Source organism: Scyliorhinus canicula, chromosome 13, assembly GCF_902713615.1.
Source record: "Scyliorhinus canicula chromosome 13, sScyCan1.1, whole genome shotgun sequence".
Taxonomy (NCBI): domain Eukaryota; kingdom Metazoa; phylum Chordata; class Chondrichthyes; order Carcharhiniformes; family Scyliorhinidae; genus Scyliorhinus; species Scyliorhinus canicula.
This window is the reverse complement of record NC_052158.1, coordinates 78,655,048-78,682,135: the sequence shown is the minus strand read 5'-3', so window position 1 is coordinate 78,682,135 and position 27,088 is coordinate 78,655,048. Positions and strand designations below refer to the sequence as shown.

The window sequence follows — 27,088 nt, the reverse complement described above, 5'->3', positions numbered from 1 at the left end:
GCACCCGCTGAAACAGACACACTTTAGTTAAAAAAGCGCATCCAGTCAGAAGTATCAATGTATTCTATCCACGAAGAGCGATTCTGACTGAATGCACTTACACCAGTGATTTCGTGTGGAGCTTTGAATGCCTGACTTAATTTTTTTAGGTTGTGTGCCTTCAGCTGTACTCAGCCATTTGTGCACCTGCTGCTTCGAACTTGTGACCACTGCGTAACTTTCTCTGTCACATGAATTTACTAGATTCATGAAAATGGAATAGAATAATCTAACACTGGTCTCAAATTGAAATCAGACTTGATGAGAAATGACTGCAAATTGTGTACAACAACTAAATAAAATGGTCAGAATTTAACTCTGCTGACATAGGGCTACAAATAGGGCCCCAGCCTCGTTTAAATATTAAGACACTAGAACAACATTGGGTAAGTATTTAACTCTGGTTCTAAAGTTACCAATTAAGTGGCTTAAAATCTTTATGAATATAAATTATTTTACTTATAGGGATTTGGTTGGTTGGCCTGCTCTTATTTTTCCTAGCTTCTTTCTGAGCTCCTCTGTTCTTTACCTTCAAACAGCCATTTTCTTCCCGAAACAGTCATGCTCTGATCTGTCAGAGAACTGGAGCACTTCCCCATTGACACAGCAATGCACAATAGCATCAGTCAGAGCTTGGCTTCTTTTTCTTGTTACTTTGCTTGGACGCAAGTTAAATGGGAAGAAATGTTGGAAAGAAATAAGATTATTCGGCTACACATGTTCAATTCTTCTAGTCTGGGGACAGTGGCTCCCCTCTGGACTGGGTGGCACAGTGGTTAACACCATTGCCTCACAGCGCCAGGGACCCAGGCTCGACTCTGGCCTTGGGTAACTGCTTATGTGGAGTTTGCATGTTCTCTGTGTGTCTGCATGGGGTTTCCTGCGGGTACTCTGGTTTCTTTCCACAGTCCAAAGATGTGCAGTTTAGGTGGATTGACCTTGATCAATGTGCAGGGTTATGGGGATAGGGTGGGGAAGTAGGCCGAGGTGCTCTTTCAGAGGGTCGGTGTAGACTCAAAGGGCCCAATGGCCTCCTTCTGCACTGTAGGGATTCTATGTTTAGCACAGGGCTAAATCACTGGCTTTGAAAGCAGGCCAGCAGCACGGTTCGATACCCGTAACAGCCTCCCCGAACAGGCGCCGGAATGTGGCGACTAGGGGCTTTTCACAGTAACTTCATTTGAAGCCTACTCGTGACAATAAGCGATTTTCATTTCATTTCATTATCAAATGTCCCTGTTTTTCAAAAGAGGAGAAAATGCCATTGAATCCATTTATTCTCCTGTAAAGGCCTTCAAAATTTGTTATATTTCAGCTCAAAATAGAACTTCAGAGCAGTCACCCTTGCATGAACCCAATTGCTTTTCTCGTCATGATAGGGGCAATGGTCCCCAGCCTGCACCCGCTCCTCTGGAAACTGAGAGCAGCAGATACAATTGGTGGAGTGCACAACAGGAACCTACTTAGTTTTCCTCCATTTTTAAATAATCCATAGTTTGAACAGTGCAGGAACCATTAGTATTCCCAACACCAGTCAGTTACTGCAACATCGGAATCTAAATTAAGTATCGCTAGCGCTCCTCTTCTGAACTTCACTGTTTTGTTCTTTTCTAATCTTCAAATATTCCATCCTATATGGACTTCCTGCTCTCCACATCCTCGCACTGTCTCCTGCTCCAACTCATTTTTGGCAAGTCCGTTATGACTGTGAAACTCAAGTCTTCTCTTCCTTCCCTTTTAAAACCCGCCATGTGCTGATTTTTGATTGACCTTATTATTTATTCTCTGACTTTTTTGTTCTAGCGACTGTCCTGCAGCATGGTCCTTGGTCCTTCGGCTTGTGTTTTCAATTAAATTCTTCGCAACCTCAGTGCTAACCCAAGATTCAAATGGCTCTTTTTGATGCTGTTAATCAGTGGGCTATTTGCCCTAATATCTATATTGTACTCCAGTTCCAGGGGAGAATAACCCTTCTAATCTCAGCTGGCATTACCCGATCAATTTCAAAGCGTTATGGTGCTTTCTGATCTAAAGGAAAAAGTCATGTCTGATCCAAGTGTATCAGATCCTATGTGTTTCAAAATGCATGCTGCGTGATGTGGTGAGTGCAGGATGTAACTGGTTTTACAGGTGGTGGCCAGTCTGAATTAGATTCTGAAGCCCTCACTCATCTTAATGGTCGGATATGGTATGCGTCTCGGATCCTTTCCTTTCTAAAAGGAAGTGACTCTGCTGCAGGGCTGGTTCGTTTTGGAGTATGTGTGTTCCTCTCGTCCAGCAATCCATCTTCTTGTACTAGTCACTATCTGTAGCTATGATCACTGCTACCCGACCACGGCCAATATGACACAAACTGTCTCCTGGGAGTTAAGTGATGCTGCCATGCATGACCCAAACTCCCAAGGTCAAAGATGGTTAAAAGACAAAATGTGCATTTATTTGAGGCCCCTCCTCAGTAATAACTCAAAACATTGGTTTAATCAGGAAGTCCTGATGATGTGTGGAGAATTGACTGAGGAGTACTTGTGTCAATCAGTGACAGTGTTGTGTTAATGAACAGAGTTAAATCACAAAGATGTTTAGAAGTGTTTTTAGCTAATTATAGTATCTGTTGAAAGTAATTCTGCTCATTCTCATTGTCAAGTTCAGTAACTCCTTCTTTTGACCTTGTTGTTACCTCATGTTGTTGGATTCAGAAACTAAATTTTACGATTTGGGGAGAGGCGGAATCCAGACGAGGTCAGTGTAACTTTTTCACAATGTTGATCTGTGCAAGGATTGCAATCATGTTTTGAAATGTTATGATAATATTTCAATTTGAATTATAACATTACCAAGTGTGTTGCTAAGCACACTTGGAAAGTATGCCATGACTTTTCCATTTAAGGTAACTATCATTTATCATGGTTCTGATCACACTCTGAACAGAACAGGTAATCTAATTAACAAGAGAAATTTGGGCTTTAATGAATGAACAGTAATTAGAAAGTTGCAGAAATGAGAAGGCACAAATTCCATTGCATAGTATTAATAGTGGATGTGTGTGTGTGAAAATCCTTGCTGACTTAACAATGGCATTAATAGGAAATAGGAGCAGGAGTAGGCCATTCGGCCCCTTGAGCCTAGCCCACCATTCAACTAGATCATCACTGATCTACCTCAATACCATTTTCCCGCAGTATCCCCATATCCTTTTGACATCTTTAATATGTCAAAATCTATATCTGTCCTGAACATACTCAATGACTGAGCCTTCACAACTCACTGGGATTAAGAATGCCAAAGATTCTTCATCATCGGAGTGAAGAAACTACTCCTCATCTCATTCCGAAATACCTACCTCTTATTTTGAAGCTGGTACTAGACACACCCCAGATGGGGGAAACATCCATTCTACATCTCCCCTGTCCAACCCAATACAAATTTGTACACTTCAATGGGATCACCACTCATTCTTCAAAATTCTAGAAAATACAGGTCCAGTCTTCTGAATATCTCCTCATAGGACAATCTTGCCATCCTAGGCACCAGTCTGATGAACCTTGTTGCCCTCTCTTTGGAAAGTATATCAAGGTAATGAGACCAAAACTGTACACAATGCACGATGTGCGGTCTGACAAAAGCTCTATACAAATGCAATAAGACTTCTTTAGAGCTATAAAACCATTGCACCATTAAATCTGTACCGACCCTCCGAAATATCACCCGGCTAAGGCCATTCCCCTAGTTTAGGCCCTTATTTGGTGAGAGGGAGGGGTAAAGGACAGGTGTTGCATCTTCTGTGATTGCATGGGAAGGTGCCGTGGGAAGAGGCTATGGTGTTGGGAGTTATGGAGGAATAGACCAGGGTATACCAGAGGGAACGATCCCTTTGGAATGCTGGCAGGGAGAGTCAGGGGAAGATATGCTTTGTGGTGGCATTATGCTGGAGTCGGCAGAACTGGCGAGGGTGACCCTTTGAATGCGGAGGCTGGTGAGGTGAAGTGAGGACAAGGGGGACCCTATCCTGATTTTGGGAGGGAGTGGAATGGATGAGAGCCGAAGTGCAGGAGATGGATCAGACTCTGTCGACCACAATAGGTGGGAAACCATGATTGAGGAAGAAGGAAGTCATGCCAGCAGCACCATTTTGGAAAGTGGCATTATCAGAACAGACGTGACGGAGGCGAAGGAACTGGGAGAATGGGATGGATGTGGGATGGGAAGAGCTGTAGTCGAGGTAGCTGTGGTTGGTGGACCTGTAATGGATATTAGTGGACAGTTTATCCTCAGAAATGGAGATAGAGAGGTCAAGGAAGCAAAGTGAGGTGTCATAGATGGACCATGTGAAGGTGATTAATAAATGTTTCCAGGTCCAGTTGGGAACATGAAGCGGCACTAAAACAATCATTGGCGTACCGATAAAAGAATTGTGGGTTGGGGCTGGAGTAGGACTGGAATAAGGAATAAGAACTGTTCCACATATCCTATAAAGATACCCATCTGGGTACCCATAGCCACACGTTTGGTTTGGAGGAAGTGAGATAAGTTAAAAGAGAAATTGTTCAGTGAGAGGACATGTTCAGCCAGACGGAGGAGAGTGGTGTTAGATGGAGATTGTTCAGGCCTCTGTTTGAGGAAGAAGCGGAGAGCCTTCAGCCCACCCTGGTTGGAGGTATAGAGGGATTGGACATACATAGTAAACAGGAGGCGGTTAGGGCCAAGGAGCTGGAAGCTCCTTGTTGATATGATGTAGGGCATCGGAGGAATTGTGGATGTAGGTGGGAAGGTACAGGACAAGAGGAGAGAGTATGGCATCAAGATAGGAAGAAAGGTTTTGGTGGGGTAGGAATAGGCTGACACGATGGGCCTAATGAGACTGAAGTACTGTAGAGGGCTGGTTCTGTCTCTGAATTTCCTGTCACTTGAGATGTAGACATGTAACAAATGATGCTGCACTTTGTCTGACATTAAGCCATTTAGAACTGAAGGTTTGATACTTGGACTGTATGGCATCAACTGAATTCAACTTACACACCAGCTGGACGATTACAGTTGTCTTCAATGTTTCTGGGCTCGGTAGGGTAGTGTGTGTGTGCATGTGCGTATGTGATTCTATGTGTGTGTGATTCTGTGGGCGGGATTCTCCATTTGGGAAACGTTGGGCAGGATTCTCCATTCCCCAACGCCGATTTCGTAATTGGTGATGGGGCGGAGAATCCCCTTTTCCGTTGGAATCTGGTGTGGGGCCTGTTTTTGCATGCTCCACCCCCTGCATGGTGTGGAATATGATGGATTCCTGGGGGAATCCGGATATCGGGCTAAAACCTTGAGTGGGCGGCCCGATTGCGAGCTCCCGTGGCCCCCACCCACACACCATAAACCAGCCTCGATCGCCACGACACTGCAAATAGCCCCCCCCCACCCCTGGATTGCCTGGGTGTCCCCACCCTACCCCCAAGTATGGGGGTGACCCGTCCCACCTCCTCCCCTCCCCTGGGACCTTCAGTATTTGCCTCAACCACCAACCCAGTTAGTGAATTCCACCATCTAGGAAATCTGTGTAAAGAATTTTCTCATGCACTCTGCTCCAATTTCTTTACACTGAATCATGTAATTATATAGAACATACAGTGCAGAAGGAGGCCATTCAGCTGATCAAGTCTGCCCTGGCCCACTTAAGCCCTCACTTCAACCTTATCCCCTCCTAACCTTTTTTTTGGTCACTAAGGGCAATTTATCATGGCCAATCCACCTAACCTGCACGTCTTTGGACTGTGGGAGAAAACCGGAGCACCTGGAGGAAACCCACGCAGACACGGGGAGAAAGTGCAGACTCCGCACGGACATTCCATCAGGGAATCGAACCTGGGGACCCTGCCGCTGTGAAGTCACACCACGATGCTACCATGCTGCCCTTATGACCTCTGATTCTAGACATCATCAGGTTCAATATACGCTTTTAGAAATTTAAACACCCCATTACAGTGTCCTAATCTGTGCTGGCAGAGAAGGTCTTCAATTTCAAATACTTCCTTCAAATGTTATTTCCCCAGTTTAAGCTTTCATTTGAAGAATGCCTGCATGGGGGAGGAATAGTGGGGGGTTTTTGTGGTGAATCACAGTAGCGTAATTCACACTATATTACACATGTTGTACTATGTCTCTGTAAGCTCGGCACACGAGCAGTTGCGCTGCTCTGGCACTAGGGGGAGATGCACTGGGAGTGTACGGGAGTTTGTACTGGGCTCCACCCTTGGCTCCACCCACAGGTCCTCCCCCCTAACCGGAAGTATAAATGTTGATGCTGAGAGCCTGCCTGCCAGTTCATTTGGAGTTCATTGTGTCACAGGCAGGCTCTGTTGTAAGACGATTAAAACCACTGTTCACTTCTAACCTCGTGTCGCGTGAATTGATGGTCTCATCAGTTTTAAACCCAAAAACTGGTGGGTTTGGGTTCAGTGGGGTTCTAAAAATGTTAAAAACCTGATTCCCAACTCCAACCTGCCCACTTTCCATTTTAGCAGAGATGGGATGGTGGAGGGGACATTGCATTGGTTTGTGGGTAAGCAACCAGCCTGCTTCCAGGAAGCTTGTTGGCCATTTGAACATACACGACAAAGGCTGCCTTCCTCATGTTTAAACTTTAACTCAAACTAATCAGGGTTAGCTTATTAGCTTCAAGGAGGTAAGGACTGTTGAATCGAGGAGGTGAATGCCTTTCAATTTACCTGCTGGATCCAGTTCATCTATTTCACCTAACCCTGTGATCAGACCTCCCACTGCCCTTTCTGCCTCACAATCGATTGTTCTGATCTGCTTTCTGATCTCTGATTCTCCTCAACCTTTGATGTTCCCTCTTACCTCCAATCATTTCTCACCCCTCCTATCACAGTCTTTAGATTTACTGGAGAAAGTTGCCAATGAGTATAAAAGGTGTTTTATTACACTGATGAAACAAAAACACGTTGGGGGAAATTCTTCACCTCGCAATGCCGCAGGCCCGAACCACAGGGCTCAGGGAGGGCCTTCATTAGCAGGAAGGGGTTCCACTCCCTGAATGTTCTGCATGTGTGCGACCACCACCTCCGGATCATGCACATGTGTGCATGCTTCCCAGGGAGTGTGCATGACTGTTACATCCTGTGACATGTGGGGCGGGATTCTCCAATCCCGCGGCAGAGTGTCCACGACCCTTCGCATGGGGCCCCTTCACAACCAGTAATGAAGTCTGGGTAACCACTGTCATCTTCTTCAATGGGGTTGTTCCACGATAGATCACCACAAATGTTTTAAAAATTTAACCACTACATCTCAGATTTTGATTAAAATTGCTGTACTGGATTATCTCACATCTCAAAGTCACTGGTGTGAATTAAAAAAATCCTATGCCTTATAGTTTTCGAGTTATGGGGGGGATGAAAATTATGGAAATGTTATATAAACTCATGATGCATCATAGAATGATGAAATAAAACATAGAAGAGACCACAGTCAATATAATCTTTTATTTTAGACACCTATGAGAATACATACTACCGGAAGCACATTTTACAAAATACTCTTTTTTCTGTTTTTTCTAGCAACATATATTCACGTACAGTTTTGTCATATGAGAGCTTCCTTGCAATGTCATTTTCTAGAGACAGCATGAATAAAGAATTTAAGCGCTCTTCAGTCATGGTAGACCAAAATTTGTTCTTTATAAAGGATAGCTTTGAAAAATTCCTTTCTGCTTCACAGCTCGTGATAGGCATTGTCAAGTACAGCTTAAGCGCAGTAGTAATATTGGGGAACACTTCAATTAGGTGTTGCTCACAAATAAGCTGAAGAACTTCTGTGCATTGCATTTTAGATGGCATGTTTTCTTCTGTGTTCTGGGATTTCCTAAGGTACAAATATTCTTTGAACTGATAACACTCGTTTACTAATTTGTGGTCAGTATCATCTTTGTAATACGATATTATAAGTTTAATACTGTCCTCATCATAGACATAGACATAGAACAGTACAGCACAGAACAGGCCCTTCGGCCCTCAATGTTGTGCCGAGCCATGATCACCCTATTCAAACCCACGTATCCACCCTATACCCGTAACCCAACAACCCCCCCCTTAACCTTACTTTTATTAGGACACTACGGGCAATTTAGCATGGCCAATCCACCTAACCCGCACATCTTTGGACTGTGGGAGGAAACCGGAGCACCCGGAGGAAACCCACGCACACAGGGGGAGGACGTGCAGACTCCACACAGACAGTGACCCAGCCGGGAATCGAACCTGGGACCCTGGAGCTGTGAAGCATTTATGCTAACCACCATGCTACCCTGCTGCCCTAAATTTCAGAATTGTTCACCAATTCTGAAAGGAACTTTTACCTTTTCGCAATCTGCTCATATGGGTCAATCCTCTTGCGTAACTGGATTATCAAGCAGTCATGGAGTTGATATAGAACTTCTATCCTAAATTTGTCAGCTCCTCTCAAGGAAGCAATACCACTTGTTCCATCTGAAAATTTCCTTGTAACAATGCGTTTGGAAGCATCGAATAACTTGAGGTGATATCTTCACACAAACCTTTTGCTTCTTAATCATAGTGTGCAATCCTATTGGCTGAATTTTCTCTGCGTTCTTTAACAAACGAAAGTAAAGATGATAGCAGAAGATAACCTTCAAATACATCAAAACCAGGGGTTTGGAGTTTCTTACTTGTTTTGTTGAAACGCTCCAGCACTTCTTCCCAAACGACTGTTAAAATAGCATATTCCAGCTTTACCAACTTGTGGTATAAATTCTTTGCATCTCGTTTACATTCAGGCTTCTCTTCTGAGTCTTCAAAAATATGTTTGAGTGTTTGTAAAATACCCATATATCCATTTTTAATTCCCCTGACTGCTTCATAGTGTGCAGACCATCTAGTTACACTTAAGCTCTTTAGAGAAAAATGTAGACTGCCCTGTGTGTTTAAAATCCCCCATCTTCGTAGAGATCCAGAAAAGAAAACATACAGCTCCTGCAAAATGCCAAAATAGTCAACAACTTCAGGTACAGTAGACACTGCCTTTTCTCCAACAAGGTTAACTGAATGGGCTGCACATGGTACATAGTCTGCATACCTGTTAATATTTTTAAAGAGTGCTTGAAGCCCTTTCTCCTTATGAACACTTTATTGAAAAAAATTCTTGTCTAGATCACTATCACGAGTGCTATCACGTTGAAAATTCACGTTAGCGTTGTGATTGCCTTTTCAACGGCTCCCCTTTTTTGTTACGGCACATCATCTACTGTTTGTATTTCTGTCATAAATGTTAATAGTGTTTTAAATTATTTATAATTATTTTATATTAAATATATTTAGAATGAAACATCCTTAATTTGAACGTTTTTTCATTTACGGCTAGCCGACATAGTACTTTAATCACCTTTAAATTTTTATTTTAACTATTATTTTGTATTGAATTCCACTATATTATTAATATTAATATTTTTTTTAAATCCCTTCTCATACAGTAGACCCAAAATTTTTAAGCAATGTGGACTAAAGTCGCTTCTGGGGCCCCTCCGGGATTAGGGGCCCTGAAGCTTAAGCTTCATTAGTTTCATAGTAGATCCGCCCCTGCCCAGGGCTGGGAGAATCCCGCCCGTGAGATCCCCAGCACCTTTGACGATCACCCCCTGGATGACGGGTTAGTTCTTGGTGGATCCGGAATATCCGCTGAGGTCCTGGCTGGTGACACCAGTACGGAGGTCGGAAACAAAGTGGAAACCCTATATAACAATACCCATGTTGTCACTCGTGCTATCATTGAGTGCTGCATCGGACTGCTCAAAATGCGGGGTCCATTTGATCTTGGACCACTGTGCCCGAGGGGCGGGGAAAGCGGAGGACAACAGGGGATGTGGATGCAGGCAGGACTGCTGCGAAGATTAACATGTCAGAGGCTGCACACGAATCAGGTGTAACATGTGTAAACACCTCGCCAATCTCGCCCAAAATGCCACTTACACATTTTTCCATTAAATTGCACCCTTAGTCTCCCAAATGAAGAATTTCACCTGTTAATATTATGCCTGCTCCATATAGATGCACTGATGATTGTATCTTGGAACATGGTACTAAATAACTACTATCCATCTGTCTTCACCAAGGAAGGAGCCAACGTCATAAGAGACGGTAGTTGAGATACTGGATGGCTAAAGATCGAAAGAGCGGAGATATTAGAAAGAATGGCTATATTTCAAATTGATAACTCATCAGGGTTGGATGAAATTCATCTGATGATGCAAAGAGAATTAAGGATGAAAATTGCAGAGGTACTGGCCATAATCTTTCAATCTTCTTTAGACACACGGGTGATACCAGAGAATTTCAAATGTGACACCCTCGATCAAAAGAGGATAAACCCAGATAAATTACAGCTTAACATTGATGGTGGAAAAGCTTTCAGAGACATTAATCCGGAACAAAATTTACAATCACTTGGACAAGTGTGTATTAATTAAAGGATAGGCTGCCTGGATTCGTTAAAGGCAAGTCATATTTAACAAACCTGGCTGCATTTTATTTGAAGCGTTAACAGGGTGGGTTACTGAAGGAAATGCGGTTGACATGGACTTCCGACAGGTGTTTTTAAATTTATTTGTTCAATTACCCTTGAGGGGGCAGTTAAGAGTCAACCACATTGCTGTTAGTCCTTCTCTCAAAGACATTAGTGAACCTGATCTGTTTTCATGATAATCGATAATGGTTTCATTTTTGACTTTTACTGAATTCAATTTCATCATTTGCAGCGGCAGTATTCGAACCCAGGTCTCCAGAGCATTACCCTGAGTTTCTGGTTTACTAGTCCAGTGACAATACCCCTACGCCACCACCTCCCCCATGATAAAGTGTCACTTAATTGACTTGTCCGCAAAGTTGAAGCCCAAATGAAAGATGGATGGATACAAAGTTGGGTGAGTGACAGGGAGGAAAGAATATTGGTGCATGGTTGATTTTGGACCAGAGGAAGGTGTTCAGTGGGGTACTAGGGATCCCAGGGCCACTGTTTTCTTGATATATATTAATGATCTAGACCTTGGTGGGAAAGGCACATTTCAAAATTTGGAGATGAAACAAAACTTGGAAGTATCATGAACTGTGAGGTGGATAGTGATAGAAGAGCATATAGAAAGGCTGGTGGAATGGGCAAACATGTGGCAAATAAAATTCAATGCAGAGAAGAGGTTGACTATAGTAAGAGGAATGAGGTGTGGCAAGATAGAATTCAGGACACAGTCGAAAGGAACAAATCGTTGAAAGTAGCAAGACAGGTTGAGAAACTCAAAGCCCCTGAAGACTGAGTGGTGGCTTGCGGACATGTCAAGTTTCCTGGGGATGGAAAAAATTAAGTTCGCCTTGAGGGGATCTGTGCAGGGGTTCACCCGGAGGTGGCAACCATTTATTGACTTCTTTGCGGGAGAGTGAGCGTCAGCAGGGGAGTGGGGGGGGGGGGGGGGGGGGGGGGAAGGGGGAGAGTAGAGTAGGAGGGAAAATATGACGGGTAGTACGGGTGGGAGGGGAGCGGGCTTGTGCAATACGGTACGATGGAAGAATTGAAAGTACGTGGATGTTTGCACATTTTTGCCTTTTTTGCTTCCTTTCTGATGATGTCTGTAACTGTTTATAAAGCCAAAAACTACCTCAATAAAATTGTTTATTAAAAAAAAAAGACAGGTTGAGAAAGTAGTTAAAAGGGCAGACAAGATCTTGAGCTTGATAAAGAGGCATAAAAGCTATGGTGAACCATCATAAAACTCCGGAGCGACGTCACCTCGAGTAATGTGTCCATACTTTAAGAAGGCTGTGAGAAGGTGCCGAAAGATCTGATGCTTGAGCAACTTCAGTTACATAGATAGATTGGACAAGCTGGGTTTGTTCTCACGAAGAAAGAAGCTTGGAGGATAATTGATAGGAGTAGTCAAAATCATGATGGACCTAGAAGTGGATGTAGAAAAATTGTTCCCATTGACAGAAGGATCAAGAGCCAGTGGACAGGAATTTAATGGCAAAAGGGCCAAAATTGACATGAGCAGCAAAATCTTTGAAAGTGTTTCGCATTTCAAATGCACTGCCTGATTGTGTGGAGGATGGAGACTGGGGCTTTCGAAGGGGAATTGGAAGAATGTGTGAAGAGAATGAAATTACAGGGCTATGGAGAAAGTGCGGTGGAGAGTAACTTGCTGAGCTGATCTTGAAGACAGCCAGCATGGGTACAAGATGAATGGTCGCTTTCTGTGCTGTAACCATCCTATGATTCTACTCATTTTGTGCAATGTACATAGCCAGTGCTTCCCGCTTACCTGAGACAAGTTATACAAGGCTACAAGTATTGGTTTATTGTGCTGCTATCACTTAATTATTAATTCACAGCTGTCTTTTTATATTATAATAACAATAATCGCTTATTGTCACAAGTAGGCTTCAACGACGTTACTGTGAAAAGCCCCTAGTTGCCACATTCCAGCGCCTGTTGGGGAGGCCGGTACGGGAATTGAACCCGTACTGATGGCCTTGTTCTGCATTACAAGCAAGCTGTTTAGCCCACTGTGCTAAACCAGCCCCTATATTCTGAACAGCATGATGGAAAAAGGACCATACATATGTGAATGTGGGTGCAATAATTGTCAACAGCAGAGTCGAGTAGTTAAGAGGATTCAATAAATAATTCCATGCTAATCTAATTTCGGGATTCTGTTTGGTGCCTCAAAGCTGTGTCTATGGACGTATTCAGTTTTAGTCTTGGGTAGAATGTTGGGTCTGTTCTATGTTACCATAAAACTGTCACAGCAATACAACTTGTTTGGACGTTAGTCTTTACATTCACCACTGAGGCACATGACACGCATTAATCTATTTGCTCTACCTAAGATCTTAACAGCCAATTCATGTTTGGACATGCCAGATGCTGTTTATATGAACTGCAGACTGAATAATTGAGGAAGCAAGGGACTTATTAGGAATTTCAAATGGTTGTAATGATAGATAACTGTCCAATTGTGCACTAAATTAATCACAATGTTTTACATCCTAGAACTGCAACTAGACATACAAATTTCAAAGCTGGGATGAGGGGAACATTTTTTCATCTACTGGTGACTCAATGGAAAACTTCATCCATGGTGCAATGTTGAATTGTGCGGAGCAGGAACGATCTAAAGTTTGATCCTTGCTGTGAACTGAATTAGCTAATCTCAGTCTGAATGGTTCTGGCTGAAAAGGACAACACTTAAAAAGGACAAATAAACAATTGCCTCTCTTCTTAAGAGAAAAAACAATCGGGCATGAGTCCAATGCTGACCATTAAAATGCCCCACACAAAGACTCACTGTTGAAGTCCAATGGTTGGTACGAGGGCAGCAACAGCAGGTCACAAAGGAAAAACTCTGATCTTCCTTCAGCCGTGTCACGGAATAGTTACTAAACACCTTAATCCCCAAAACTAGCAAAACAAGATCCTGGATTAAACATCTTGTCTGAGGGACAGATCTCCAGCCCGACTTTAGAACATAGAACATACAGTGCAGAAGGAGGCCATTCGGCCCATCGAGTCTGCACCGACCCACCTAAGTCCTCACTTCCACCCTATTCCCGTAACCCAAGCCCCCCCTAACTTTTCTGGTCACTAAAGGCAATTTATCATGGTCAATCCACCTAACCTGCACGTCTTTGGACTGTGGGAGGAAACCGGAGCACCCGGAGGAAACCCACGCAGACAGGGGGAGAACGTGCAGACTCCACACAGACAGTGACCTGGCCGTGAATCGAACCTGGGACCCTGGCGCTGTGTAGCCACAGTGCAAATTACTTGTGCTACCGTGCTGCCATAGAAACTTCTAAAATTCTAACAGGATTAGACAGGATAGATTCAGAAAGAATGTTTCCGATGGTAAGATCAACTAAAGTTGATCTTAATAAAGTGCTCAAATTCTAAAATGTGGCTTGAAACCCACAATTATCTGATCGAGGGGTGAGAATGTTACAAACTAAACCAAGCTGACATTGTTACATACATCGAAACATACATCGGAAATAGAAGCAGGAGGAGGCCATTCGGCCCTATGAGCCTGCTCCACCAGTCATTATGATCATACCCTGATTCTGCCTTTCCCCCATATCCCTTGAACTACTTTAGCCCCAAGAGCTATATCTAATTCCTTCTTGAAATTACACGATATTTTTGCCTCGACTACTTTCTGTGGTAGTGAATTCTACAGATTCACCACTCTCTGGATGAAGACATTTCTCCTCCCCTCAGTCCTAAAAGGTTTATCACTTATCCTCAAATTATGACCCCTAGTTCTGGACTCCCCACCATCGGGAACATTCTTTCTGAATCTACCCTGTCTAATCCTGTTAGAATTTTAGAAGTTTCTATGATATCCCCTCTAACTCTTCCAAATTCCAATAAATATAAACCTAACTGACTTAGTCTCTTCTCATACGACTGTCCCACCATCCCAGAAATCAGCCTGATAAACCTTTGCTGCACTCCTTCCATAGCAAGAACATCCTTCCTCAGATAAGGACACCAAAACTGCATCTAATATTCCAGATGTGGTCTCACCAATGCCCTATATGATTGCAGTAAAACATCTCTATTCCTATACTCAAATCCTCTTGCTATGGAGGCCAACATACCATTTGGCATTTTTACTGCCTGCTGTACCTGCGCACTTAATTTCAGCAATAGATGCACGAGGACACAAGGCTTCATTGAGTATCCACCGCTCTCAATTTACATCCATTCAAATAATAATTTGCCTTCAGGGCGGCACAGTGGTGCAGTGGTTAGCATTCCTGCCTACGGTGCTGAGGACCCGGGATCAATCCCAGCCCCGGGTCACTGTCTGTGTAGAGTATGCACATTCTCCCCGTGTCTGTGTGGGTCTCACCCCCACAACCCAAAGGTGTGCAGGGTAGGTGAATTGGCCATGCTATATTGCCCCTTAATTGGAAAAACAATAATTGGGTATTCCAAATTTAAAAAATAAATCTGCCTTCCTATTTTTGCTACCAATGCGGATATTTATCCACATTATACTCCACAAACCTCCACAAAATGACTCCCTCTTAAATTATTTTGCAAATAGTTAGAACATTGGCAGTTATACTCCTGGTGGCATGATGGGTGCGTTTGTGGGTTGAAAACAGTTGTATCCGTCTGTCTGAGTACCAAAACAATGTGCTCGTCACTAGACGCCCAAGGAAATGAAAAATAAAATGAGCTTTAATCATACCACTTAAACACATAGAATAGACATAGATAGAACATAGAACATTACAGCGCAGTACGGGCCCTTCGGCCCTCGATGTTGCGCCGACCTGTGAAACCATCTGAAGCCTATCTGACCTACACTATTCCATTTTCATCCATATGTCTATCCAGTGACTACTTAAATGCCCTTAAAGTTGGCGAGTCTACTACTGTTGCAGGCAGGGCGTTCCACACCCCTACTACTCTCTGAGTAAAGAAACTGCCTCTGTCATCTGTCCTATATCTACCACCTCTCAATTTAAAGCTATGTCCCCTCGTGTTGGTCATCACCATCCGAGGAAAGAGACTCTCACTGTCCACCCTATCTAACCCTCTGACTATCTTATATGTCTCTATTAAGTCACCTCTCAGCCTTCTCCTCTCTAACGAAAACAACCTCAAGTCCCTGAGCCTTTCCTCGTAAGACCTTCCCTCCATACCAGGCAACATCCTAGTAAATCTCCTCTGAACCCTTTCCAAAGCTTCCACATCCTTCCTATAACATAGAACATAGAAGAACATAGAACGATACAGCGCAGTACAGGCCCTTCGGCCCTCGATGTTGCACCGACATGGAAAAAAACTAAAGGCCATCTAACCTACACTATGCCCTTATCATCCATATGCTTATCCAATAAACTTTTAAATGCCCTCAATGTTGGCGAGTTCACTACTTTTGCAGGTAGGGCATTCCACGGCCTCACCACTCTTTGCGTAAAAAACCCACCTCTGACCTCTGTCCTATATCTATTACCCCTCAATTTAAGGCTATGTCCCCTCGTGCTAGCCACCTCCATCCGCGGGAGAAGGCTCTCGCTGTCCACCCTATCTAATCCTCTGATCATTTTGTATGCCTCTATTAAGTCACCTCTTAACCTTCTTCTCTCCAACGAAAACAACCTCAAGTCCATCAGCCTTTCCTCATAAGATTTTCCCTCCATACCAGGCAACATCCTGGTAAATCTCCTCTGTACCCATTCCAAAGCTTCCACGTCCTTCCTATAATGAGGCGACCAGAACTGCACGCAGTACTCCAGGAACGGCCGCACCAGAGTTATGTACAGCTGCAGCATGACCTTGTGGCTCCGAAACTCAATCCCCCTACTGATAAAGGCTAGCACACCATATGCCTTCTTAACAGCCCCATTAACCTGGGTGGCAACTTTCAGGGATTTATGTACCTGGATGCCGAGATCTCTCTGTTCATCTACACTACCAAGAATCTTGCCATTAGCCCAGTACTCTGCATTCCTGTTACTCCTTCCAAAGTGAACCACCTCACACTTTTCCGCATTAAACTCCATCCACCACCTCTCAGCCCAGCCCTGCAGCTTATCTATGTCCTTCTGTATCCTGTAACATCCTTCAGCACTATCCACAACTCCACCGACCTTCGTGCCATCTGCAAATTTACTAACCCATCCTTCTACACCCTCTTCCAGGTCATTTATAAAAATGACAAACAGCAGTGGCCCCAAAACAGATCCTTGCGGTACACCACTAGTAACTGAACTCCAGGATGAACATTTGCCATCAACCACCACCCTCTGTCTTCTTTCAGCTAGCCAATTACTGATCCAAACCGCTAAATCACCTTCAATCCCATACTTCCTTATTTTAAGCAATAGCCTACCGTGGGGAACCTTATCAAACGCCTTACTGAAATCCATATACACCACATCAACCGCTTTACCCTCATCCACCTGTTTGGTCACCTTCTCAAAAAACTCAATAAGGTTTGTGAGGCATGACCTACCCTTCACAAACCGTGTTGACTATCGCTAATCAACTTGTTCTTTTCAAGATGATTATAAACCCTATCTCTTATAACCTTTTCCAACATTTTACCCACAACCGAAGTAAGGTTCACAGGTCTATAATTACCAGGGTTGTCTTTACTCCCCTTCTTGAACAAGGGGACAACATTTGCTATCCTCCAGTATTCCTGTCGACAAAGACGACATAAAGATCAAGGACAAAGGCTCTGAAATCTCCTCCCTGGCTTCCCAGAGAATCCTAGGATAAATCCCATCTGGCCCAGGGGACTTATCTATTTTTACATTTTCCAAAATTGCTAACACCTCCTCCTTGTGAACCTCAATTCCATCTAGCCTGGTCGACTGAACCCGAGTATTCTCCTCGACAACATTGTCTTTCTCCAGTGTAAACACTGACGAAACATATCCATTTAATGCTTCCCCTATCTCCTCTGATTCCACACACAACTTTCCACTACTATCCTTGATTGGCCCTAATCTTACTCTAGTCATTCTTTTGTTCCTGATATACCTATAGAAAGCCTTAGGGTTTTCCTTGATCCTATCCGCCAACGACAGTTCGTGTCCTCTCCGCTCTTCTTAACTCTCCCTTTAGGTCCTTCCTGGCTAACTTGTAACTCTCAAGTGCCCTAACTGAGCCTTCATGTCTCATCCTAACATAAGCCTTCTTCTTCCTCTTGACAAGTGCTTCACCTTCCTTAGTAAACCACGGTTCCCTTGCTCAACAACTTCCTCCCTGCCTGACAGGTACATACTTATCAAGGACACGCAGTAGCTGTTCTTTGAAAAAACTCCACATTTCGATTGTACCCATCCCCTGCAGTTTCCTTCCCCATCCTATACATCCTAAATCTTGCCGAATAGCATCATAATTGCCTTTCCCCCACAACATCGAGATCCCAGGTACCAACCCATGCTGCAAGCTCACCCACCTTATTCCGGATGCTCCTGGTGTTGAAGTAGACACACTTCAAACCAGCGTCTTGCTTGCTGGTGCCCTCTTTCGAACTTTTAACCCTATCCCTGAGCTCACTACTCTCAACATCCTGTACACTGGGACTACAATTTAGGTTCCCATCCCCCTGCTGAATTAGTTTAAACCCCCCCGAAGAGCACTAGCAAATCTCCCCCCCAGGATATTGGTACCCCTCTGGTTCAGGTGAAGACCATCCTGTTTGTAGAGGTCCCACCTACCCCAGAATGAGCCCCAATTATCCAGGAAACCAAAACCCTCCCTCCTGCACCATACCTGTAGCCACGTGTTCAACTCCTCTCTCTCCTTATTTCTCACTTCGCTAGCTCGTGGCACGGGTAACAACCCAGAGATAACAACTCTGTTTGTTCTAGCTCTCAGCTTCCACCCTAGTTCCCTGAATTTCTGTCTCAAATCCCCATCTCTCTTCCTACCTATGTCGTTGGTACCTATGTGGACCACGACTTGGGGCTGCTCCCCCTCCCCCTTAAGGATCCCAAAAACACGATCAGAGACATCACGAACCCTGGCACCTGGGAGGCAACACACCAACCGTGAGTCTCTTTCGTTCCCACAGAACCTCCTGTCTGTTCCTCTAACTATGGAGTCCCCAATGACAAGTGCTCTGTTCCTCTTCTTCCTTCCCTTCTGAGCAACAGGGACAGACTCTGTGCCAGAGATCTGTGCCCCATTGCTTACCCCTGGTAAGTCGTCCCCCGCAACAGTATCCAAAACGGTATACTTGTTATATACTTTTACATAGCAAGGATGGAGATGGATAAACTAGCAGTGAACATCTGCTAAATTTAAATTTCAAACAGAATAAGGATGATGCTGTATCAAAGATCAATATGTACAGCACTGTCATTCATTCTTCATTGTTCCCTTAGCAACCTTGAGCAATTTGTTCTTAATGAGCAGTGATTTTGTTTCACATCGATTAGGATTACATTTATATCAGCAGTTCCCTATTGACCTGACCAAACAAGGTGGTTAAAGAAAGGGATTAGATATAATGGGCGCGATCTCACTGAAACGCTTCTAAGTGTGGTAGCGATGGGGAAATGCCGGGTGTTTCCCAACAGCTGACCCGGTGAGGCTGCCACCAGTATCTAACGTTAATTAGGGCACCTAATGATGTCCCACGAGTTTTACGCCGCAAATGACGGCCCCGCCAACTGACTCGCTGGGACTGCGCCCGGAAGCTCTCCGCACTAACGAGGGGAGAAGCACTTAAACCGATTCCGCAGAGCAACCCCCACACACCACTCCGCCATGCCATCGCGCAGACCAACTCCACGATTCGGAGATGCCGACCCGGCCAGACTGATGGACGCACTTAAGTCCAGATGGGGTACCCTGTTCCTCAGAGGGGCTAGGAGGGTCAGCCATAGGGCAGACAGTGCCACCTGGGAGGCAGCGGCAGTTGCTGTCAATTCAGGGAGTGTCACCAGGAGGACTGCCACCCAGCGTCGTAAGAAGCTCAACGACCTCCATCGGGCCGCAAGGGTGAGTTGCCTTCAGCTCCATGGCACTGGCCCTGTCTGCTAGCCCAAAGGTTCATCCCCCAACGACCTTGCACCTGGCACCCCCCCCCCCCCCCCCCCCCCCAGTACAATATCGCGACATGCCCCAGTACAACCTGGCACCCACCAGCACACCCCAACCATGCCCAGCAGTGGTTCACCCACCTGTCCCTTGCCATACCCCACCCGTGATGCTTGAAGTGTGCGGCTCACAATGCCTCCTCTGTTACCTTGCAAGAGCAGTTGGCCCACAACCGATGGGTTTCAGCGGGGTGCTGGTCTTCAGGGTCCTCACACCCGATGAGGAGCATGCTTGGAGGTTGCAGGGGTAGCTGAGGAGAGATCGGTTACCAACGTCGAGCTTGGCCTGTCCGCAGAGGTGAGTGTCCACCGGCACACACCCATATGGCCAGTCACATGAGAGTTGCTCATGCCAGAATGATGATCTTCCCTCTCACTGAACACATGTCCATTCTCCCGCAGGATCACAAGCTGGCGGTGCCGATCCATCTGGGGTGGGTCCCAGCTCCCAAGAGAACACCTCAGAGGAGAGCTCAGAGGATGCCACCATCGATGCGTCACTGTTGTTATCCCCACCCTCCACCAGCGCAGAGACACACAGCTCTGTGGGCAAAAATAGTGGTCAGACCTCTGGAGCACAATGTGGTGAGCACCTCAAAGTTGCAGATGCACATCAGGTGGAAGCAGGAACGTCCAGGAGAGACAGCAGTTGGGGGTCTGGCACCGACACCAGCTCTGCTACGGTGGTGACCACAGTGGAAAGCCTGTTCACGACGACAGCACTGTGAGTGGCGGTGAACAAGGTGTTGCTCAGTCAGTGACAGCCATGGCGGAGCGCCTCGACAGCATGTTTGAGTCACGAGGGTATGCGTCTCTGATGAGGTGGACCATTCCGAGGTATGTCCCAGTCTAGGTGGGCATTGCCAAGGCGCTTCACAGCATTTCCCAGTTGCTGGGAGATGTGTCCTAGTCTCAGGTGGTGGGTGGGAAATGGTCGGAAGGGGGAAGGGAGGGGGTAGTATGAGGCAGACGGGTGGGTGCGAAGAGGAGGGGGGTGAAAGAGATGACAGATGGAGCCACATCCTATGAGTAGCAGGTAAGGATGAGGGCCTTCATGGCCCTCCGGGCATGCCAGTTCCTCGCCTCAGACACCTGTCTCCCACTCTCTCGCTGGTACCGTGAGTCCTCCCCGTGCTCATCCTCTAGCCCCTCCTGTTCCAAATTCTCCTCATCCTCCTCCTCCGAGAAGGCCGCATGTTCCTCCCCCTCCGACATGTTGTCCCACTGCTGTGCCAGGTTGTGGAGGGCGCAGCAGGGCACCACAAAGCCAGCGACTCTCTGGGGATGTGTACTGCACGTTACCACCAGAGCAGTCGAGGCATCAGAACCGCATTTTCAGCAGTTTGATGCACCGCTCAGTAACAGTCTGGGTGGCCACACGGGCCTCGTTATGTCGGGTCTCTGCATCGGTCACTGGCCTCTGCACTGGAGTCAATAGCCAGCCATCCTGGGCGTCCCTTGAAGATGCCAGGGATCATGGACAGAGTGCTTTCGGGGGTGTGGGTAGGAGAGGGGAAGGTGTCTGACATCTATAAGGTAATGCAGGAGGTGGAGGAGTCATCAGTGGAGGAGCTGAAGGCTAAATGGGAGGAGGAACTTGGGGAGCAGATAGAGGACGGGACTTGGGCGGAGGCCTTGGAGAGAGTCAACTCTTCCTCCTCATGTGCGAGGCTTAGTCTCATCCAATTTAAGGTGCTGCACCGGCCCCACATGTCCGGGACTAGGATGAGTAGGTTCTTTGGGGGTGAGGACAGGTGCACCAGATGTTCGGGGAGTCCAGCGAACCACGCCCATATGTTCTGGAAGAATTCTGGAAGGGGGTGGCGGGGACGGTGTCGAGGGTGGTTGGATCCAGGGTCAAACCAGGGTGGGGACTCGCGATTTTTGGAGTTGCGGTAGAGCCGGGAGTGCAGGAGGCGAAAGAGGCCGGTGTCCTGGCCTTTGCGTCCCTAGTAGCCCGTCGAAGGATTCTGTTACAATGGAAGGATGCAAGGCTCCCAAGCGTGGAGACCTGGATCAGTGACATGGCGGGATTTATAAAATTGGAAAAGGTCAAATTTGCCCTGAGAGGATCAATACAAGGGTTCTACAAACGATGGCAGCCTTTTCTGGACTTCCTGGCTCACACGTGCATGATCTTCAGGTGGTTGCACACGAGTTAAAAGTTCGGCAGTGGAGCCTCTTCCTGTCAATGAAGGGCACTCCTGGACTGCACTTTGCACGCAAGGTGACATGCGTGCCATCTATTACCCCCTGGACTTGGGGCACATGGTGACGGCTAAGAATCCTGCCACCCAGCTACCTTGATGTGATATGTCCAGGTCAAAATTTATATAGTCAACTGCCTGGGCAAAAAGGGCATCCATAAGTTCACTTAGGGGCCGGTTGGCTGGAATATAACAGAGGTCCCCGATTGAGCCGTGGAATAATCCTGAAGCGTACAGGTTCAGGGCTGTGGTGACCTTGACGGCCACCAGGAGCAGCCAGGTCCGTAAGGATATGGCACAGGTGCCGCACCATCTCCTTGTTGAAGCAGAGCTTCCTATGAAACATGCTCTCTGTCATCTCTTCGAAGGACCAGGGATGCATGTACACCTTGGACTATCACCGGCCTCGCCTTCTGGGTCTCCCACTGACCTGATGGGCAGCTGAGTCTTCTGGGTGTGGGGCACTGCCCTGCATGTAGGCCACTGCCTCTAGCCTCTGCCAACACTGCTGCTGCCACATTCTCCGGCGTCTGGCTGCCTGGTTGGCCAGTAACACCGTGAGGGCAGTTTCCCCGTTGTTCACAATATCATCCATTATATAATATATTTATGGAATTGGAGAGGGTGTGAGACTGAATCAGCTAAGGCTTCCATCCTGGTACCCTTGGGCCTCCCAGGCCTCCCCCACCCTCACATCCCTGCCATGCCTCAGGATATCATCCAACACATCCTGCACACACACACACCCCCGGCCACAGCGGTGGCACCTGGGCCACAGACCCCAGATCTTGTACCCTCGACACCTGCTGCCTGGAAACATTACCTGGGCTGGGTGCTGGTTCCCTCCCTGCTCTGCCCACACACACCCTCTGGTTGTGGGCTTGTCCCCAATGCTGAGCCCAGCTCTTGTGTGTTCAAATGTCGGTTGCTGCCTCTGTGATGTTGATGCCTCAGAAGTTCAGGGCAAGTGTCCAGGGATCTGTGAAGTGCCTCACAGTACTAGAATTGCTAATTTCCCCATTAGCAATAGCCTTCAGCTGTGTGTCCAGTGGCCGCCATGGTCAGCGGGGGTTAAAGTGAACTTCACCATATGAGCATGGACGGGAGCTCTGTCACAGGGGTGCACAGTGGGACAGACGTGCAGCAGCTGGAACTACCCCTGTCTTGAGTATGCGCAATCCTGGGGATGGCATGGTGGATCCTTGGGCGCTGAGCCCCATCCCCCAGCCAAGGGGTTAGACTCCCAAAGACTGCTGGGTACCCCCACCCCCGACCGAGCCCGGCACACCACCCCTCCTGAGCACTGTGGCGGTGGCCCCATGCCCCTGTGAAGACTGCCTGATATTGAAGATGTCTACTCACCTCCTTGGGTTCCCACAACAGCCATTGCGCTGGCTTCGTGTTTTTAAATAGGTGTACTGATCTCGGGAGGCCGTTCGATAGGGGGTCTTCCCGGTAATGGTACGGAGATTAGCCGTAATTGGTGATTATTGGTTTCTCCATGCCGCGGCAGGATCCGGATATTGCCAACGGGAGCTGGCTGGTTATATCGGAAACAGATCGGCGCCTAGCGTGGTTCCCGAATTTGGCCTCTCCTGCTATCTAACCGGCCCGCTCATATTCACACCCCGTGTGACGTGGCCGGTAGATCGCATCCAATAAATGAGTTCTGGGAAATGTGCACCAAGAAATCTCATTTGCCACAAATCATAGGTGTTGCTAGATGAAGAAAGACCAAGGATGGAATTCTACAGCCCTGACACAGTGGGGGTGGAGCTGGGAAATGTGGTGAGCCGTACAAAATCCACTGAAAGGACAGGAAGATCCCGCTGGGGGGAGGGGCGGGAAAAGTTTGCTCTCAGATCCATTTACTTTAAAAAAAAAATTAGAGTACCCAATTATTCTTTTCCCCAATTAAGGAGCAGTTTAGCGTGGCCAATCCACATACCCAGCACATCTTTGGGTTATGGGGGTGAGACCTACGCAAATACGGGGAGAATGTGCAAACTCCACATAGACAGGGACCCAGGGCCGGGATAGAACCCATATTCTGAGTGCCGTGAGGCAGCAGTGCTAACCACTGCACCACCCTGCCGCCCCCAGATCCATTTGCTATTCTAGTGGCATATCAGACTAAAGCCAGGTGACAGTAAAACATTGTCTATTTTTCTTTACACTGGATTCCGTGCACTACAAGTTCCATCTTTGACAAATTCCATTCTAAATTCCCTCATGAGACATTCCCTGAAGAGTAAAGCGCCCACAGGGTTCAGTTCCCAATTTCCACTTACTGGATTGAGTCTGTTCCTTAAGGAGCTTAGGATGGATTCACCTTTTTACACTTTCTACATTGTGTGAAGCCTGGGTGAAGTCTGACGAATTGCCATGGAGTGGAGCCCAGAAATGATTTGTGGTGCTGCACATTCTTTATAGAGTGGGGCATGCACTAGATACATTCTGTCACACATTGCATGCGGACTGCATTTATGTGTTACACATTGGGTTAACATGTGTTACATGTTCCATATGGTGTGGAGCCCAAACTGGATTGCATACCTATCATGGCACACATTAGCCAATGTCATTCTATTACTAATTATGTGTTCTGCTGCCTCCTCTGGTAGGAACAGTAATTTTCCACTGTATGGGCAATGCCCAATGGGAAATCCAAATGTTTGAAGGCCCAAACCTAAAGCAAATGTGATATTTTAATCTATCAACCTGGCCAAATTCTGGTCACAATATCTTATCTGTAAATGATCCTCGCCTTGTGGTCTATATACTATACATGCCAGCTGTTACAGTTGGAAGAGTAACAGGCTATTTTTGCTCTGCTCGTTACGATGTTGTGCTTTAAACTGAAAGTTCTCACCTGAACACATTTTTCCATTGTAAAGAAAAACTAATCGGAAGATAGAAAATTATTTTTACTGTTTCACAGACCTTTGTACTAAACCCTCCTGAGATGGCCGGAACCTACTAACCTACCAGGAAATTGTTAACTTGATATTAAGTTTGCAAATGTGTAGTTTTTAAATTAACTGGGTCACGGGGTATGAAATTAAATGAAAATCGCTTATTGTCACGAGTAGGCTTCAATGAAGTTATTGTGAAAAGCCCCTAGACGCCACATTCCGGCAGCATATTGGTTATGTAGCAGTCCAGAGGCCTGGACGAAAGAATCAGAGCCACGAGTTCAAACCCCACCATGGCAGCTAGAGGAATTTAAATTCAAATAAGTCTCGTCTGAAAATCTAGCGCCGATAATGGTGATCATAAACTCCTAGATTGTTGGAAAACCCACCTGTCCACCACTGCACCGTAAGGGGTGGAAAGCTGCCCGACTGACCTATGTGACTCCTGACCCACAGCAATGCGGTTGACTCTTAAGTGCCCTCTAAAATGGCCTAGCACATCAAAAGGCAAGTAAATTAGGGATGGGTACTGAATATTGGCCGACATCGTGCCCACATTGTATATGTCTGAACGAATATAAAATGGAAAATTAACTCCACTGGCAGACGGGTCAGTAACTGAAGGATACAGTATTAACTAATTAGCAATTAAGAGCCAGAGGAAAGATGAGGAGAATTTCATTTATGTAACACAGATACGATGTGGATCACGATGTTTGAAAGGATGGTGGAAGCTATTCAGTAATAAATTTCAAACGCCACTTGTGTATGTACTTGAAAGGATAAAAAAATATATAGGGCAATGCGGAAAAAGCAGACAAGTGGGACTAATGAGATAACTCTTTCAATGAACCGTGCAGACACAATGAACCAAATGGCCTCCTTCTGCAAGATGATTCATAATGTTGTTTGTAAAATGGAAGAGAAAACACCAGAAAATATACAATAACTTAACAGACAAAAAGTAAGTTATGGATGATGTACAGACCACCGGAACAAACTGCTTTTGTGTGGCTCTGTTGTAGCTGAAACAGCTTGTCAAAGGGTTAAGTACTTTATATGAAACTTTGGAAAACACAGCAGCTGTTTCTGCGCATATACATTAAATTACATTTTCCCCAAATAAAATTAGATTCTTGCTTTGCTTTAAATCGGCAGCAACATTTTTGTTCTGACAACTCTCGAGAAATATCTTGTTTGAGTGGACTGGACGGTTTCACAAAGTGGGATATACAATACAACACGAGTATTTCAATTCACCAAATCTCCATATAAAAGGCAGCATCCATACCAGTGTAAGGAGATACACAGCCCAACCCTCCCTCCCTCCCTCCATGCACTATGTAAAGCGTTAAGTCTATATATGGTTAAAGTTAAAACTGACAAAAGAAGCTGTTAAAAAAAAAGTAGCAATCAAAATACTCTCTTCTCGCTCTCTCTCTTCTTCCCCCCCCCCCCCCCCCCCCCCCCCCCACTCTGAAGGCTGAATCAGGCTCAGCATTTTTAACCAGATCCTAGGGGTTTATTTATAAACTTGTTGGTACAAGTGCAAATAGCTTTCTTTAAAGGCATTCGCTACCAGCAGAGAGGGACACTGTCTGAACTGCAACAGAGCCAAGATTCAAGGCTTTTGAGAACACTTCAAACCTGTGCTTGCTGGAACGATTTCAACCTCTTCTTGAATCGTGAAGGCAAAACAAAATCACATCCACGGGCGAGGAAAGCAAACTCCCCTCGTAAGTCGGGGTCCCTCCGTAGAGAAGTTTCCTTAATCATCATCTTGAAAAGCCTTGCTCAGCAATGCTTCCGTGTGTTTGTGCTTGTGTCCTTTCCTAACGTGGCAAATATAGACTGAAAAGCACTCCGGGTCCCAGTTTCCAGAGAAGAGTAAGAATTTCCTTCTTGAAAGACCACACTGTTTCCTGTATTCTCACAGGCTGACAATGTCCATGCATTGTACCTCCCCAGCGAGGTCAGAGTCCACTGCTGACATTCACTCGAGCCTCTGACTCTTGATGTTTCACTGCTGTGTTGTACCCAGAAACATGCTCTGCAATGCGATCTGTTTGAACGAAGGGCTTCACGACAATTGATCTGTCCAGGACTCTGACAAGTGCATTGTGGGAAAGGAAGAACCCTCTACCAGAAGAGCTAAAGTTAGCACTCGCTGAAGAAGACACGAGAATAGCCTTACCTGCTATGACACTGTTTACACTAATAGACTCATAACTTAAAATGTGAGGCACGGACTTCAATAAATCACATGGCTGTTGCAGAACGCAAAGAAAAACAG

The 27,088-nt window shown here is 45.9% G+C and overlaps 1 protein-coding gene across 5 annotated transcripts in view; it reads right to left on the bottom strand.

Moving 5' to 3' along the window:
* ppp2r3a (protein phosphatase 2, regulatory subunit B'', alpha) overlaps positions 1-27,088 on the bottom strand; it is a 468,043-nt gene that overhangs the window by 90,022 nt on the left and 350,933 nt on the right. Inside the window, exon 1 of one of the 5 annotated variants that reach the window (XM_038815675.1) lies at positions 26,443-26,913. The exons of the other annotated variants lie outside the window; for them this stretch is intronic. Within the exon in view, the coding sequence (XP_038671603.1) occupies positions 26,443-26,574 (132 nt within the window). The 5' untranslated portion in view covers positions 26,575-26,913. Of the gene's footprint in view, positions 1-26,442; positions 26,914-27,088 lie in introns of those variants that run through there. 5 annotated transcript variants of the gene reach the window in all.